General features: G+C 35.8%; 1 protein-coding gene across 6 annotated transcripts in view; it reads left to right on the forward strand.

Moving 5' to 3' along the window:
- Positions 1-17,194, forward strand: part of MON2 (MON2 homolog, regulator of endosome-to-Golgi trafficking) — a 128,131-nt gene that overhangs the window by 88,516 nt on the left and 22,421 nt on the right. For 4 of the 6 annotated variants that reach the window (XM_021922555.2, XM_003906705.5, XM_003906704.5 and 1 more), the window contains 6 exons: positions 1,345-1,543; positions 5,864-6,486; positions 10,634-10,777; positions 11,411-11,428; positions 11,719-11,847; positions 16,554-16,744. In XM_021922555.2, the coding sequence (XP_021778247.1) occupies positions 1,345-1,543; positions 5,864-6,486; positions 10,634-10,777; positions 11,411-11,428; positions 11,719-11,847; positions 16,554-16,744 (1,304 nt within the window). The remainder of the gene's footprint in view (positions 1-1,344; positions 1,544-5,863; positions 6,487-10,633; positions 10,778-11,410; positions 11,429-11,718; positions 11,848-16,553; positions 16,745-17,194) is intronic. The other 2 variants (XM_009181118.4, XM_003906703.5) reach the window with 1 other exon arrangement.

Below are 17,194 nucleotides of genomic sequence, written 5' to 3' on the forward strand. Positions count from 1 at the left end.
CAAACCCCAGTCTTCAAGCAATCCTCCCCACTTTATGGCCTTCCAAAGCACTGGGATTACAGGCGTGAGCTGTCTCCAGTAATTCTACTTTTGTCCTGGACCCCTCCCTTTAGCTTTGTTTTTTTGTTGTTTTGTTTGTTTGTTTGTTTGTTTTGAGAGGGAGTCTCGCTCTGTCACCCAGGCTGGAGTGCAGTGGTGTGGATCTCCGCTCACTGCAAGCTCCGCCTCCCAGGTTCACGCCATTCTCCTGCCTCAGCCTCCCAAGTAACTGGGACTACAGATGCCCACCACCACGCCCGGCTATTTTTTTTTTTTTTGTATTTTTGGTAGAGACGGGGTTTCACTGTGTTAGCCAGGATGATCTCGATCTCCTGACCTTGTGATCCGCCCACCTCAGCCTCCCAAAGTGCTGGGATTACAGACGTGAGCCACCGCGCCCAGCCAGCTTTGTTCTTTTTTTATACATTACCCCATAGATCCTCCATTGATACCTCAACAAGTCTTATATTTTATCCAGTTAATTTAATTTTATTTTTTATTTAAGACAGTATCTCACTCTGTTGCCTAGGATGGAGTACAGTGGCATGATCACGCTCACTGCAGCCTCAACCTCTCCCGGGGACTCAGGTGATCCTCCCACCTCAGCCTCCCAAGTAGCTGGGACTACAGATGTATACCACCACATTTGGCTAATTTGGGTGTTTTTTTTTTTGTAGGGACTGGGTTTCGCCATGTTGCCCAGGCTGGTCTTGAACTCCTGGGCTCAAGCAATCTGCCCACCTTGGCCTCCCAAAGTGCCAGGATTACAGATGTGAGCCATTGTGTGCAGCCTTATTTTTTTATATTCCATGATAAACTTAAGAATATATAATTATGGCCAGGCACAGTGGCCCACGCCTGTAATCCCAGCACTTTGGGAGGCCGAGGCGGGCAGATCACCTCAGGTCAGGAGTTCAAGACCAGCCTGGCCAACATGATGAAAACCCATCTCTACTAAAAATACAAAAATTAGCTGGTGTGGTGGCAGACACCTGTAATCCCAGCTACTCAGGAGTCTGAGGCAGGAGATTCGCTTGAACTTGGGAGGCAGAGGTTGCAGTGAGGTGAGCTTGTGCCAGTGCACTCCAGCCTGGGTGATAGAGTGAGACTCCATCTAAAACAAAAACAAAAAAAAAAGAATGTATAATTACCTTTATTGGTCAGTTTCCTCCAATATATAGGGATTGATAAGACTTTCAGGTATATTTTTTGTAACACTTTGTAGATTCCTATGCTGTTGCCATTATGCTATTACTTAAGCTATATTATCAATGTATTTTAAATGACATTTTCATAAATATTTAGGTACTCTTTCATCTACTGGACAGAGTTCGAGAGTCCTCTACCACTGCAGACAAAGAAAAGATTGAGTCTGGAGGTGGCAATATTCTCATTCATCATTCAAGGGACACAGCTGAGAAGCAATGGGCTGAGACATGGGTGTTAACATTGGCTGGAGTAGCAAGGATCTTCAACACTAGAAGATATTTGCTGCAACCTTTAGGTATACATATATTTTTTTCTGGTTATACAAGTAATCAATGTTAAAAGAAATTTGGAAAATACAGACAATTCTTTTAGAGTTCATATACAATGCTACTACCTAAGAATAATCTACCTTAACGTAGTCTTTATGTGTGGTGTGTGTGTAAGCATGTGTATTTTCATTTGTTTCACTGAGAAATTATTTAATGTGTACCTACTGTGGGCTAGCCTCTAGGGGATACAATGAAAGGCGAAATACCCATCATTCTTGCTATCATGGGCATGAGGAAGTACCCATAATTACATAAATAAAGGCAAAATTTCTACAATGGCATGTTACAAGGAATGGTACATTGTGAGCTTCAGTAGGTATTTGACCTGGCCAGTGAATTCCAGATGGGCTTTCCTGAGAAAGCAATAGTTTTCCTGAGATCTGAAGGGTAGGAGTTCATCAGGCAAGAGTAAGATGAAGTGTGGAGAGCCTTACAGTCAATGAGAGAATGTAAAAGAGACAAGAGAAGATTGAGGAAAAGAGATGGTGGACCCTAGCATGTTTAAAGGTCTAGAATGAAGAGAATAAGAAAGAGTTTGATTATCAAAGAGATTGAGAGGTAGTGAAAGGCCAGATCATCCAGATCGTGTAGAATGTGTTAGGAGAAAGTTAGGAGACTGGGCAGGGTGGCTCATGCCTATAATCTCAACACTTTGGAAGGTGGAGGCAACAGGATAGCTTGAGCCCAGGAGATTGAAACCAGCCTGAGAAATATAGTGAGATCTCATCTCTACAAAAATTTTTTAAAAATAAAAAATCATCCAAATGTGGTGGTGCACATCTGCAATCCCAGCTACTTGGGAGGCTGAGGTACAAGGCTTGCTTGAGCCTGGAATATGGAGGTTGCTGCAGTTAGCCAAGATTGTGCCACTGCACTCAAGCCTTGGTGACAGAGTGAGACCCTGTCCGCCCTCCAAAAAAAAGTTAGGATTTCATCCTGAGAACAATGAAAAAAACTGATAGATTTTAATTCATGATTTAACATGATCAAATATGCACTTCAAAAAGATCACAAAGTGCACGTCTTAGTGTGCATGTAGAATGGAATGGCAACAAAGAAGGATGGCAAGATGTTGTTGGACTGGTTAGGAAACTGTTGGTTGTGTGTATCGGTGGTTCTCAAACAGGGCCCATTTTTCTCCCATAGGACATTTGGCAATTTTGGAGACATTTTTAGTTATCATAACTGGGGAAGGTTGAGCATTACTGTCATCTGGGGAGGGTAGAGGCAAGGGTTGATGCTACACATCTTACAGTGCACATCTTACAATGCAGCCTCCTATAACAAAGAATTATCCAACCAGAAATATCAATGGTACTAAGACTGAGAAACCCGGTTGCCAACTATACTACTTTCAATTCTGGTGGTAATGCTGGTGGTGGTAGAAAAAGGTGAACAGAGATACTTTTGTACATAGTTATGAGCATGTTGTACACATTATTTTATCTATTTTATTATTTTGTGTTTGGCATTTTTTAAACTTCTTTGTGTTAAAGGACAAGCATATTTACTCATTCCATAGGCATTTTTATATCTTGTTCTTTATGTGCACTTTTTTCTCCTTTTTTCCAAAAATAATTTGCGGTGTCTGATCCATTTTGCATGTTAGGGCTTGGTATATGTATTTTTAAATATTGGGATTTTTTTCACGTAAAATTTACATACAGTGAAATGCACAAATTTTCACTGTACATTTGCTAAGTTTTGGCAAAATAAGCATTGTTTTTAGTACCTTCATGATATTTCTCTTAAAAGCGAAGAACTAATAGATTTAGATTTTTTTTTTTTTTTTTTTTTTTTGATGGAGTCTCACTCTTGTTGCCCAGGCTGGAGTGCAATGGCACGATCTTAGCTCACTGCAACCTCCACCTCCCAGATTCAAGCAATTCTCCTGCCTCAGCCTCCCAAGTAGCAGGGATTATAGACAGACATGCACCACCATGCCCGGCTAATTTTGTATTTTTAGTAGAGATGGGGTTTCTTCATGTTGGTCAGGCTGGTCTCAAACTCCTGACCCCAGGTGATCTGCCCGCCTTGGCCTCCCAAAGTGCTGGGATTACAGGTGTGAGCCACCACACCCAGCCTAGATTTAGATTTTTTTTTAAATGAAGACATAAGACAGTTAATGACTTTGATAATTCTTTGTAACTTGATGACTAAGAAATGATATTTGTTATTTTAGAATAAGTTTTATATTTTTAACATAACCATGTGCAATATATAATTACATCTAGTCTTTTAAAGGAACTCCCTCTCTGACATAAAATATGTTTTAGAGAAATTGCCGGAGTTTTTCTCCCTCAATGGCACAGGATATTCTAAATCTGATATTAGGTCACCATTCTGATTGGAAAATGTAATGATTCATGAGACTTTTAAACTGTGATGGCAACAGGTAGAAGTGTTTTAATTGTTTGACATTTTAAAATGTAAGTTGTCAAAACTCTTTTAAACAGTTTACTTAAAATTCTGTGTTTTTATTGTATGTAAATTTTACTTCTTTTTTTTTGAGATAGAGTTTCGGAGTTTCACTCTTGTTGCCCAAGCTGGAATGCAGTGGTGTGATCTCGGCTCACTGCAACCTCCGCCTCCTAGGTTCAAGCAATTCTCCTGCCTCAGCCTCTGAGTAGCTAGGATTATAGGCGCCTACCACCATGCCCAGCTAATTTTTTGTATTTTTAGTAGAGACATTTAGGTTTCATCATGTTGGCCAGACTGATCTCAAACTCCTGACCTAAGGTGATCCATCTGCCTTGGCCTCCCAAAGTGCAAGGATTATAGACATGAAGCACTGGGCCCAGCCCTCAATTTTTAATAAAAGGAATATGGTGGGGAAAGATGCATATAACTAGGCAGGTGTTACGGTTTGTCCAGAGTAGGCAGGTTATACCAGACCTACTTCAAGCTTTTCTGTTAACCAACTGTTTTCTCAGGAATTTGGGGTTTATCCCTTTTTTAAAAAAATCTGGTCATTTATCACCTTTCCAAAGTGAAAGTTCTTAAACTTTGATTATTTATTTTACATGTTTCATAGCCTACTTATGTTGTACTGCTTTGGAAAATATCAACTTTCCTAATTTTTTACATCATTTTAATGTAGGTATGTGGATAATAATCCGTGTTATTAACAAAGCCATTAGGCTTGTTTGCTGTGGTAAAAAGATCTGGCTGGACATGGTGGCTCATGGCTGTAATCCCAGCCCTTTGGAAGGCTGAGGCAGGAGGATTGCCTGAGCCCAGCCTGGGCAACATGGTGAAACCCTGTCTCTACAAAAAATACAAAAATTAGCCAAGTGTGGTAGTGAGCATCTGTTGTCCCACCTACTTAGGAAGCTGAGGTGGGAGGATCTCTTGAGCCCAGGAGTTCAAGACCAGACTGGGCAACATAGCAAGACCCCATCACTACAAAAAAATAATTTAAAAATAGATTAGCCAGGCATGGGGGCATGTGCCTGTGGTCCCAGCCACACTTGGGAGGCTGAGATGGGAGAATCATTTGAGCCCAGTGAGCCATGATCATACCACATGATGCTCTAGCCTGGGTAACAGAGTGCGATACCATCTCTTAAAAAAAAAAAAAGAAAAAGAAAAAAATTCTGCAGCTCTAAAATAATTTAAATATGAAAACTAAAGTATAAAGTTAAGATTTATATGGAATGCGACACAGTTTATCTTAAATATTTAGACCAATAAAAAACATGTGTTATACTGTCCTAAGTTCCAACTTTTCCAATGATTCTCTAAGAATGAGAACGTCTTACTTAATCATTAATAAAGGTAGATGGATAGACTGAAGATGTTACTGAAATGCTTTTGTTTCAACCTCATTGATTTATTTTTCTGTTCTCCTTAGGCAGAAGTTCTGGGAAATTGTATAAATATGTATAAGTACATACATATTTTGGGGTTTAAAATTTTTTTTACTTCAGTAGCTTTTGGGGTACAAGTGGTTATTGGTTACATGGGTGAATTGTATAGTGATGAAGTCTGAGATTTTAGTGCACCCATCACTTACCTGAGTTTTGTTTTTAAGATTGAAACGTTATTTGATATATCCGTCATCCTCTTCTTGGTGCCCTTTGTTCCTATATGTGAAAAATTTTTTATCGGATTTCTAGGTTGTGATAATTTTAATTCCCATTGTTAGTATCTTAGTACCTAGTCATATATTTTTCAGTTCTGTAGGATTTTAAGCAGAAAAATTAAGCAAATATGCTTTCAAGTGTCTAATATTAAGAGAAAATTTGATCACTTTTATAATAGTTTTTCTTCTCTTCCTAATATAGGAGATTTTTCAAGAGCTTGGGATGTTCTTCTTGACCATATACAATCAGCAGCACTCAGCAAAAACAATGAAGTGTCTCTGGCTGCTCTGAAAAGCTTCCAGGAAATTTTACAGATTGTGTCCCCTGTCAGAGACTCGGATAAGCCTGAGACACCGCCTGTAGTTAATGTACCTGTGCCTGTTCTTATAGGGCCCATATCAGGCATGAGCAGGCCATTCGTAAGAACAGATTCCATTGGAGAAAGACTTGGAAGATATAGTAGCTCTGAGCCACCCATTGTTACTGATGAGCTTGAAGATTTGAATCTATGGTGGGCTGCGTGGAATACCTGGTATAGAATTGGATCTGAAAGTACTAAGCCTCCTGTTACTTTTGATAAACTAACCTTTATTCCAAGCCAGCCTTTTCTTACAGCTTTAATTCAGATATTTCCAGCTCTCTACCAACACATAAAAACTGGTTTCAACATGGATGACTTGCAAAAGTTGGGAGTCATATTGCACAGTGCTATTTCAGTCCCAATAAGTTCAGATGCATCCCCTTTTATTCTTCCATCTTATACCGAAGCAGTTTTGACAAGTTTACAGGAAGCTGTACTTACAGCTTTAGATGTTCTCCAAAAGGTAATATTATTTTAGTGGCTATCTAAGTATTAATGCATATAGTTCTCTGAAATTTTTTGTTTTGCTATATATTTGCAGGGATAAATTTTTATCATCAAGATTGTTTTATATGTATACTTTGGGACAAACTGAGGATTGTCAAGATCTAGGTATTTTGAAAACTTGTGGTTTTCTGATGTATTTTGAAAGGTAATTCATGTATGTTTTGAATCTTAAAGAAGCTGCCTGCATCCTCATGTTTCACTTCACCAGGATTTTTGGTTTGTCCATGCAAGTCTTCACAAGAGGATATAATATTTGGAATAAAAGTTTTAGTAAAGTACTTTTATAATTAGAAAATTGATAAGCAGTGGGATTTTTTAAAATCTGTGCTTAAATTTAGCTCTGAAATTATTGAAAGCCTATATTTAAAAAAAGAAATTTATGAAAAGTATTTTTCCTCACAGTTTTTAAAGAGATTTATTTTTACTGTGTGTATTTTGTTATTGCAAAAAAAAAAAACTATTCACACAAACATCTAAAATTATGGAGCAAATTCAGATTAGCAAGCAAGACTAGATCAAATTCAAAGTGTTTTTTAGAGTATCAAGAAAAATTGATAGCACAATTCACAGTCATCAAAATGCTAAGCAAAAATTGCCAACTGAGTAGCCAGCCATGCCAACAAAGTAAAGACATTCTAATAAGATTGGAGTAAATCTAGATTTTGATGACACATGTTATCAGTAACCATTTGTGTAGTGTAAATTAGATTTCTAATTAACTGCATCTTACCCAACTGGAATGATAAAAATTTTCACAGTAAGAATTTCTACTGTACCATGATACCTCCTAATTACCTCTGGAAGAAGGTTAGCTGAGCAGCAGTTCTTGAACTGTTTAACCCTAGTTGTGTTGTGCAGGAAATGTGAGGAAACTAAAAATAAAAGACTCTGGCATTTAAAAAAATTCAGTGTAGGGATATTGGTTTTCTACAATTGAACTCAAAATACCCATCTTTATTTTCAATGGGGAAGAAAAGTAGCCTGTCAGTAATTACCCACCCTGTCCTTGGACATGCAAATAAGTTGCTTATAGACTTCAGGGGATGGAAGAGTTATCCTATCAGAAAAGAAAATAAGACATAGGCCTTTTGAGATACCCGTAATCTGGTACTGTCATTCAGATCTTTGATTCAGGTTTTTATATATGTGTACAGGATAAACAAGAAACAATTTTTTTTTTTTTCCAGAAAAAAGTGTAAATTTTATTTTTAAAAACTCTGCTTTAGCAGTGAGAGGAAAAGTGGAATCATTTATCCCAACTACTAGTAATTTGTTCTGAGCTTTTAAGAGCTTTGAAAACAAAATATACCTTCAGTCTGAAACTTAGGAAGGGTTATTGTTGTTCATTTATATTATTTTAAAATTATTAATGTTCACACTAGCCATTGTTATGTTGTATGATTACCTAAATGATGTTTCGTAGACCTTGAATGTAAGATTTTTAATGGGTTTCTGTCCCCTAACAGAAAAACATATATTTTATTATCAGAGTGTTTTTATATTTTCTTCCACAGATATGAGGAAATTTTAGCACAAGCCAAATTTACTTGCTTTTGGACTTTATCCTTAAACTAATAGTTATCCAGCAAAACATTTTATAGATAGAAAGCTATTTTCTTTCCTAAGAGAAAAACTGATTTCTGGTATCATGTTTTCTTTCTAAAGGGGAGCATTTATGTTGTTCTTCCTCAGTGCTTTTATATTGTTTAGGACTTCAAGTTCTCAGTCTTCTCTTTGTTCTCAAATCACCAGTTCCCCGCCAAGCTAACTTGGTTATATGTGCTAATTTATTTATTTATTTATTGCCAAGTTATTTTAGCATACGTAGAGGAGCTGGGAATTTAATTGTCTGCTTTCTGTATGTGCTGTACTGTAAGTCCTGAGGTCAGGAAACTGCATCTGTCTTATTTATTGCTAAACTTCTTAGTCAGATGGCTGGATACCGTATCTGCATTCATCACCAGGGCTGCCGGAGTTGCACTCTAGGAGACAATATCACATTGTATGTGAATGATGCCCTTGGAGTTGTGTAACAAAGCCCTGTCTTCTAAGCAGCATGGGCAAGTTTCTTAATCTTTCCGTACTTCAGCTTCCTCATCTATAAAGTAAAAATAATAAATCTACAACTTTTTGCTTGTCAAATGGGATATGTGTAAGGCACTTAGTGCCTGGCATGAGTTAAACATCCAGTAAATGTTAGCTGTTGTTATTTTCATCATCAAGTTCTCTAGCAAAGGCCTTAGTACGTGCCAGGCACTGAAAAGATTATTGTTAAATGAGTTAGTAAGTGAAACCTTAAACAATATAAGAAATTAGGTGTTCAATATTTTTTCTTGTCTTCAAATAGACAGCTTTCAAGGACTAATAGAAAATATTATCTAGATTGCTTATCAATTCTTAGCTTTTGGACTAAAATTTGTTATCAGGTTTAGTCTATAGATTTTTTTGATATTCAGATTTCAGAATACTGAAGAAAAGCCCATAAAAACTTCTTAGATGCAGTTTGTTGTTAAAAAATTATAGGTTCCAAATTATGCATTTTAAAGTCCGAAAATTGCTCTATACATCAACTATAACACTATTAGTATGTTTTCTTATTATAAAGGACCATTGAAAATCAAAATGCATAGTTAAAGTCATTAATTTGTGTTAAGATACTTACAAAGAAATTATAATACTTAGTTTTCTCAGGTACCCACATGTGGTTTTTTGTTGTTGTTAGTCATTGAAAATAAAATAATTCACTTAGAGTAATTCAGTCTCTTTTTTCCACAGTAATTACTACGTGTTTACTTCTAGGAGTTAAGACCCAGCAAGAGGTTAATGAGGAAGAAAGTAGAACTATTACAAGCAGTCAGTAAAGAGAATTTTTAGAGTGCATAAATTTTACTATTCAAATTCTTCATTATTTCTGAGAAAAAAAATACTGAGACATGGTGTTAGATGTCTTTATACTACTTTCTTACATTATAATCATAGGACAATCAAACTTAGGTATGGGCAGTACTTGCATATCTACTTTATATCTCAGTGCAGTTTTATATAAAAGTTCTATTAGAGCTAAATGGCTACATCTCCTCTCAGGGAAAATAAAACTAATATGTTATCTGATAAGCTAAAAGCCATGGAGTGCATAAAATAAACTTTGTACATACTGTTTTTTAATAAATTTTTTAAAAAAGTTAAATGGTTTGAATTTTGGTTTAGTATTTTAAGAGTACCTGCCCTCTCAGGCATAAAGTGATCATCCTTTTTGTCTTATAAAGCACAAGTATATTTTAGACACTTCATAAATAAGATTATTAAATATTTTTCTCACAGAGAAAAATGAAGACTTAAACAAGAAAATATGAAAAGAAAAAATTTGTGTCTAGAAAAAACCCAATTTAAGTATTTTCAACACATTTGAAATAATTAAAATCTGCCGTCTCATGATATGCATTTTATTCTTTCTTCCTATCAGATTATTTGAAGAAACCTAGAGAAACTGGTTACTATTTATTAAAATGTTTTCTTATATTAAAATATTTTAATTTATTTTAAATCAAATCTATATATTTAGATACATTTTACATTAAATATACACAGCCCTGTTAAAAATTAATCCATACATTTCTTTTAGAAACAAATTTTCATAGATGACTTATTTTCCCAACTGCAACACACATGATTATTTGTTAAAGTTGGCGGACCAGGCATGGTGCAGAAATCAGATGTCATTTCAATGAACTGATATCACAGAATTTGAAGTCAGTGTCATCGTGGCCAGTGACACATTCTTAATGGCCTAATGGCTGTATTACTGAACAAATGATCAGATTGTAGAACCTGAGGACTGCCTGGGACTTCTCTTTCTTTGCCCTTTTTCTATTCTGTTAAGAAATAAATCACACTTTAAAACTCATTTTTTAGCTGATTAACAGTTTCAGCCTATACTTTATTCTATAACAGTTTAAAATAGTTTGTGCCCTTTAGGGCTTAGAAAAGATGGTATAATACATAAAATAAGACAGGTTTTAAGATTCTCTGGTTAAATATATATACAGTAAAGAACTATTGGAGTTCAGATTATGCATTCTAATGTTCTTATTTTGCTTTTATAGGCCATTTGTGTAGGACCAGAAAACATGCAGATCATGTATCCAGCTATATTTGACCAGTTGTTGGCATTTGTAGAATTTTCCTGTAAACCTCCACAGTATGGACAGCTGGAAACAAAGCACATTGCAAATGCAAAATATAATCAGGTAATTTCCTGTAAATTGTATTTACTTTGTAAGATTTCATGGCTTGTAAATACAGATAGTTTCACTTAAGATGGACTTTGATTATCTCAGAAAAGGATACTTTTCACTCACAAATATATTTACACATGTCTGTTAGCAGTTTAAGCTGAACAGAAATATTGTTTGGGAAAATAATTCTGTGTTCTTTTTCTCCTCATTTATGACTTTCCTCTTCCAACTGGTTCTTCAGAAAGCTTGGCCTTTCATATTACTCTGCAGTACATCTATCTTGAAAAATATAAGTTCCTTTGTACTTCTTTCTTGGTTGCCCCATCCCAATACAAAACAGCATCTAAATTCCTAAGTCTAATCTTACTTAAAATAGATACCTGCCATGCAAGATGAAGAAACTGCTTGTACTAAATAAGAAGTTGTACACTACTGGTGTGAAATTTAGTTGGATTTTACATAAAATATTTTTATAGCCATAGTTGGCAAATTTTAACTTTGTTTAAGTAAATTTCTGAATGCATGCACATGCTGATTTTGTTCACTCAATATAAAAATTATAATTTTATATCATCCGAAAGTAGTTTTAATATGTATTAACTTTTCTCATTCTATTTGTCTTGCAACACAATGGAATCACAATAGATCCAACTATTTGCACCGGTGAGTTAAATTTCCTAAAATTGTCCTAACCTATTGGCAACAAATAAAGTACATCTTTCCCGGTTCTTGGTAGAATGCTCTATGTGCTTTTTCAAATAGTTTTAATTTTTTCCTGGCTGAAAATTATTTTTTTCATGAAGTACACATCTCTTTGAAAACTTTGCATGTAATATAATCTGACCTAAAACTTAAGGCCTGAACTTTAAGACAAAGATGCTTTCTCTTTGAAAACAATATGATTAATTTAATCTCGTTTATTTTTAACTGCATGTGAAAATATTACTTTCTAGGCGGAATGGGTAGCCTTGAATTATGTGCCGTTTGCTGAAAGGTCTTTAGAAGTAGTTGTGGATTTATACCAAAAAACAGCGTGTCACAAAGCAGTGGTGAATGAGAAAGTGCTCCAGTATATTATTAAGGTATCTTTTTTTCATTTCGACACTTTCATTAGATTGTGAGAACATTATTGAAATTATTCCTTAGGTAATATATTATCATTATATTGGGATAGATGGAAAATACAATTTGTATTATTATTTGTAGTGACTTTTCTCCAATATTCATGAATTGTATTTAGCAAGCCATTTTTCTAAAAGTTCTTTTTAGTGAAAAATATTTTAACATAAATGTGCATTAAATTTGTTACAGTTCTTACATTTTCCCACATAACCCGATGAGACGATTTCTTAGGACAATATTCCTTAAGGTTCAAGGTTGATGAGCATTCAGGGAGAAATTCACAATGCAGCCCATAAACTTAACTGAACATGCATGCTGACTTTTTCAAAGCCACTTTTTTAGTGTATGGACAGCCATTTAAAAGATTCTTGTTGATTGTGTTCCGTTCCTCTAAGGCTTATTTCTTGTTTTTCCCTGTGTTTTGAAGGACTAGCCCTAAACCTTGTTCTTCCTCTAGCATGTAGATGTACCTTATGTTGATCATATAAATACCAGACCAACTTGAGCTGTCTTCTTTCAAGACTCATCTATCCCCACCTTTCTTCATTGGTGATTTTTTTCATTTTTCTTTCAGCATCTTATGCAAGGATTATTAAGCCTTGGATACTACAAGAATTTTCTCTCAACTGTACTTACTATTCAAATTGTCATCCTCTTTCAACTTTCCTTTGTTTCTATGTCCCTTAAATAATCTGTGGCCTTCACCTAGTCACCACTCACTCTTCGCCTATTGTGTGTTGGCTTATGTCCATATTGCTCTACAGAAACTGCTTTCTTAAAGTTACAAAAGACCAAATCTTCACATTCTCAGTCCTTCTCTAATGATTTATCTTCCCTATAGCATAGTACTGGCCTTCTGAAAGCTGAGCTTTCTGAAAGCTCTTTCTTCCCTTGACTTTTATGATACTTTTCTCTCCTCACTGCTTACCTTACCAAAGCTATCCTCTCTCTTCATTTATTGAGCATATTTTTAAAGCATCTTTCTACAAGGTACTAGCAATTTTAAAATGAATAAAATCATTCTTACATTTAATAATTCAATATAGAGAATAAAGAAAGGCAAACAAGTGATAATACAGTATGTTAAGTGCTAGGTAAAGATCATAATGGAGGCTTGGCGGATTGACCTATCTGAGCATGTTTCTCGTCTTTAAAAGAAGGATAATACCAATACTACTTACATGTCTTATGTATAATAAGAGAATCCATTGAGATACAGCAGTTAACGACGCTTGCCAAGTAGTCAGTGCTGAATAAAAATTGAGTTCCTCTGAAAGACAAAAAACTAAGTCAACTGCTGAGGGGATTTGGGCAAGAATTAATAGAGATGACACTTGAAAGAGTTAAGAGTTAGGTTAAAAAGGGGGAGGCAGGTATTATAGGTAAATTAAACAGTGTAAAAGATCATGGTATATTTTTAAGAAATGTTGAGAAATTTAGTTCGGGACCTGGGATATGTCTGAAAAAATAACTGTTGGTCTTCTAAGCCATCATAAGATCAGACTTTATTCTTTAACCATTGAAGGATTAAACACTAAAGAGTAATATAAATCAGGTTGTGTTTTTTTTTTTTTTTTTTTTTTTTTTTAGACAGAGTTTTATTCTGTCACCCAGGCAGGAGTGGAGTGGCATAATTATAGCTTACTGCAGCCTCAAGCTCCTGATCTCATGTGATCTTCCTGCCTTAGCCTCCCAAGTAGCTGGGACTACCACCACCCCCAGCTGATTTTTAGATTTTTTATAGAGTCTGAATCTTGCTATGTTGCCCAGGCTGGTCTCAAACTCCTGGCCTCAGGCAGTCCTCTAACCTTCTCCCAAAGCACTAGGATTATAGGTGCGAACCACTGTGCCTAGCGTCAGTTTATACATACACACACACACACACACACACACACACACACATACATACATATACATTTTTTTCTTTTTTTTTGAGACAGAGTCTTGCTCTATTGCCTGGGCTGGAGTGCAATGGCTCAGTCACTGCAGCCTCCACCTCCCGGGTTCAAGCAATTCTCCTGCCTCAGCCCCCTGAGTAGCTAGGAATACAGGCGCACACCACCATGCCTGGCTAATTTTTGTATTTTCAGTAGAGACGGGGTTTCACCGTGTTGGCCAGGCTGGTTTTGAACTCCTGACCTCAAGTGATCCACCCACCTCAGCCTCCCAAAGTGCTGGGATTAAAAGCATGAACCACCATGCCCAGCCACTCAGTTTGTATTTTTAAAGAAGTTAAATGATCTCTTTTCTATAATCCCATTTCATTGATGCCACTTACCACATTGTTTTGTGGTTAATTGGACAAGGCTCTTTCTCCAAAATTGTGAACCTTGTGGTGGCAGGTAATTACTGAGCACGTGCTGTATACCACTGCCTGTTTAGTTGTGTAAACATTTTTAAAAATAAAATGTATAAATTGAATGGATCTGCTATGCTTAATGTTTTTCTTGATTTTAATAAAATACCAATTGCAGTAGCAAACAATACTTTTCTTTCATCTTTGCTTGAGTTATAAAATGTAAACTCAAAATGGCCCATATATCATTTAGTTTTCTTTTGGTTGCAAATGACATACACTCAGGCTCTGACTAGCTTTAACAATAAAGGGAACTCTTGGGCATGCTTGATTGGAAAATTCAAAGATAGAGGAAGGGCTTTATGACTAGTTGATCCAGTGGTTCAGCAGTATCATCAAAAACCACATTTCTTTCTCTAGAAAGTTCTGCTAAGAATTGACCATATCGTTTGTTTCTCTTCAAAGCTGTAGGCCAGTAACAGGATTATATGTCCAATAGGAAGAGCGAGGAAGAGAGGGAGAGCGAGAGAGACAGAAAGAGTGTGTATGTTCATGCATACACACATTCACACACTTCTTCTTAAGTTCCTAAAATTAATTTTTAGTGGATCAGCTTTGGTCCCATACCCACTCTTGAACCAATGATTATGGCCAGGGAAATTGATTGGATTCATTGGCTTAATCAACTTACCATCTCTTTGCCTGAATTCCCAAACTGGAAGTAGGGATAGTTCCTCCTAAAGCACATGGATTATATGGAGGTGGAAGGAGGGGAAGGGGATAAATAGATTCTGGGTGTGCTAATTATCTGTTAATGAAGGCATATTTCATGCTAATATGTAATGGTTAATATGTATACTGTGTGAGTATTCAGTAATAATTTGTGTGGAAGATGATATTTGGTTTATATCCTTGAAATATGAAAATGTTTCTACTCTTTCTTAGACCAGAATTTTTATGTAAAAGCAGAATTTTTACTCTAATGCAAATTGCCTGACAGTATGCCAAAACTGTTTGTCAATGGTGTTCTGTGTTAGTTCTTTATGAAGTTTTGGTCAGTCTAGTGTTCTGATTGCCAGATGGAACTGTGATCAGAGAAATTCATTCTGAACCACCACATTAGTTCTTTTAATGAATAAAAGCCACCAATCTCAAAAGTTGATCAGTTGAAAATATAAGTCACTATACTTAGTCACTATATATCTAGTTATTGTACATAATTCAAATGCTCTACTCCTGTACCCTCAATGGTCAAATCTTAAATTATCAGTTTTACTGAACTATTTGGAGAAGGAAAAAAGTACACAAAAGTATTAGAGTAGGATATAAAATTCAAATAATTTTACAGATAGAACATACAACTTCAAAGTATTGACATTTTATGCTGTGTTTACTCTTCCCTCACCATTAGTTGGAAAATACAGTCATGTACTGCTTAAGGACCGAGATATGTTCTGAGAGATGCATCATTAGGCCATTTCATCGTTGTCTGAACAGCATAGTGTACTTACACAAACCTAGATAGTATAGCCTACTTCACATCCATGCTATATGGTCTAACCTATATATGTGGCAGATGACTGTATAAGCAGTATTGACCCTTTGCAGATGGGATATCCACATCAGCCAAATTATTTTTTGCTGGAAGAAATATGGCAGAATTTTCTTTTTCTTTTCTTTCATTCTTTCTTTCTTTTTTTTTTTTTTTTTTTTTTTTTTTTTTTGACACAGAGTCTCACTCTGTCGCCAGGCTGGAGTGCAGTGGCGTGATCTTGGCTCACTGCAACATCCACCTCCCGGGTTCAAGCGATTCTCTGTCTCAGCCTCCCGAGTAGCTGGGACTACAGGTGTGTGCCACCACACCCAGCTAAGTTTTGTATTTTTAGTAGAGATGAGGTTTCACCATGTTGGCCCAGATGGTCTTGATCTCTTGACCTCGGGAACTACCTGCCTTGGCCTCCCAAAGTGCTGGGATTAAAGGCTTGAGCCACTGTGCCCAGCCAGAATTTTCTAATTCCATGACGTCAGGTTAATAAAAGCTACAGAATTGTGTTTCCTACTCTTAACTGTTCGGATACTATCCCTGTTATTAATGATGAAAAACTGAGATTCAAAAATGTTATTTATTTAGGCTCATTGTTTATAAGATAGAGATAGGATTTAAAAGTACATCTTTCCAGGCAGTATTTGAGGACCTTTCTGGGAATTGACCTTTCTGGGAAATAACCTCATTTTTTAAATGAAAATACAGTCCTTTTTAAGATGAAAATACCTATGCTATTTTTTTCTCTGCTGTAGTTTTTCTTACGTAATTAAAATTGTGTGTGTATGTTTTAATTAATGCTTATATTAAACTGTCTTTATTTTCAGACTCTTAGGGTTCCTCTCAGTTTGAAGTATTCCTGCCCTTCTGAAAGCACATGGAAACTAGCAGTATCCTCTCTCCTCAAAGTTCTTTCTATTGGGCTACCTGTTGCCCGGCAGCATGCTTCTTCTGGAAAATTTGACAGTATGTGGCCAGAACTAGCCAATACTTTTGAAGATTTTCTCTTTACTAAAAGGTCAGCTCATTCATTTTAAAAATTAAGACAATCTTTCAAGAAGTGGCACATTATATCTTCAGTTGCTCTAAAAACAGTTGTCTTTATTCATTAACAAAGTAATTGATTATTAAGGTTGCTAGATTGTATTAAAAACACCTGGATTAGCCATTTATCCATTGGGTACATTATCCATGAACAATGGAGATTTTTGCTTTTTGTATTATTTTTAGTTATAAGACAGGAATATCATATATAAAACAATACGAATGCATCATATTTAAGCATTTTAACTTAATAAAACTAAGACGATTCATTTTTTAATTTGATGCCCATTGAGCATTACAAGAGAAAAACAATGTTAGAAAATCAGTGCATTACCAGAATAAATCGGATGAGTGGCAATATAATGATCAGCTCTTTAAGATGTTTAGATTTGTCAGGGAATAATAATTTTCATTGTATGGTATC

The sequence above is a fragment of the Papio anubis genome, chromosome 9 (genome assembly GCF_008728515.1).
Source record: "Papio anubis isolate 15944 chromosome 9, Panubis1.0, whole genome shotgun sequence".
NCBI lineage: Eukaryota > Metazoa > Chordata > Mammalia > Primates > Cercopithecidae > Papio > Papio anubis.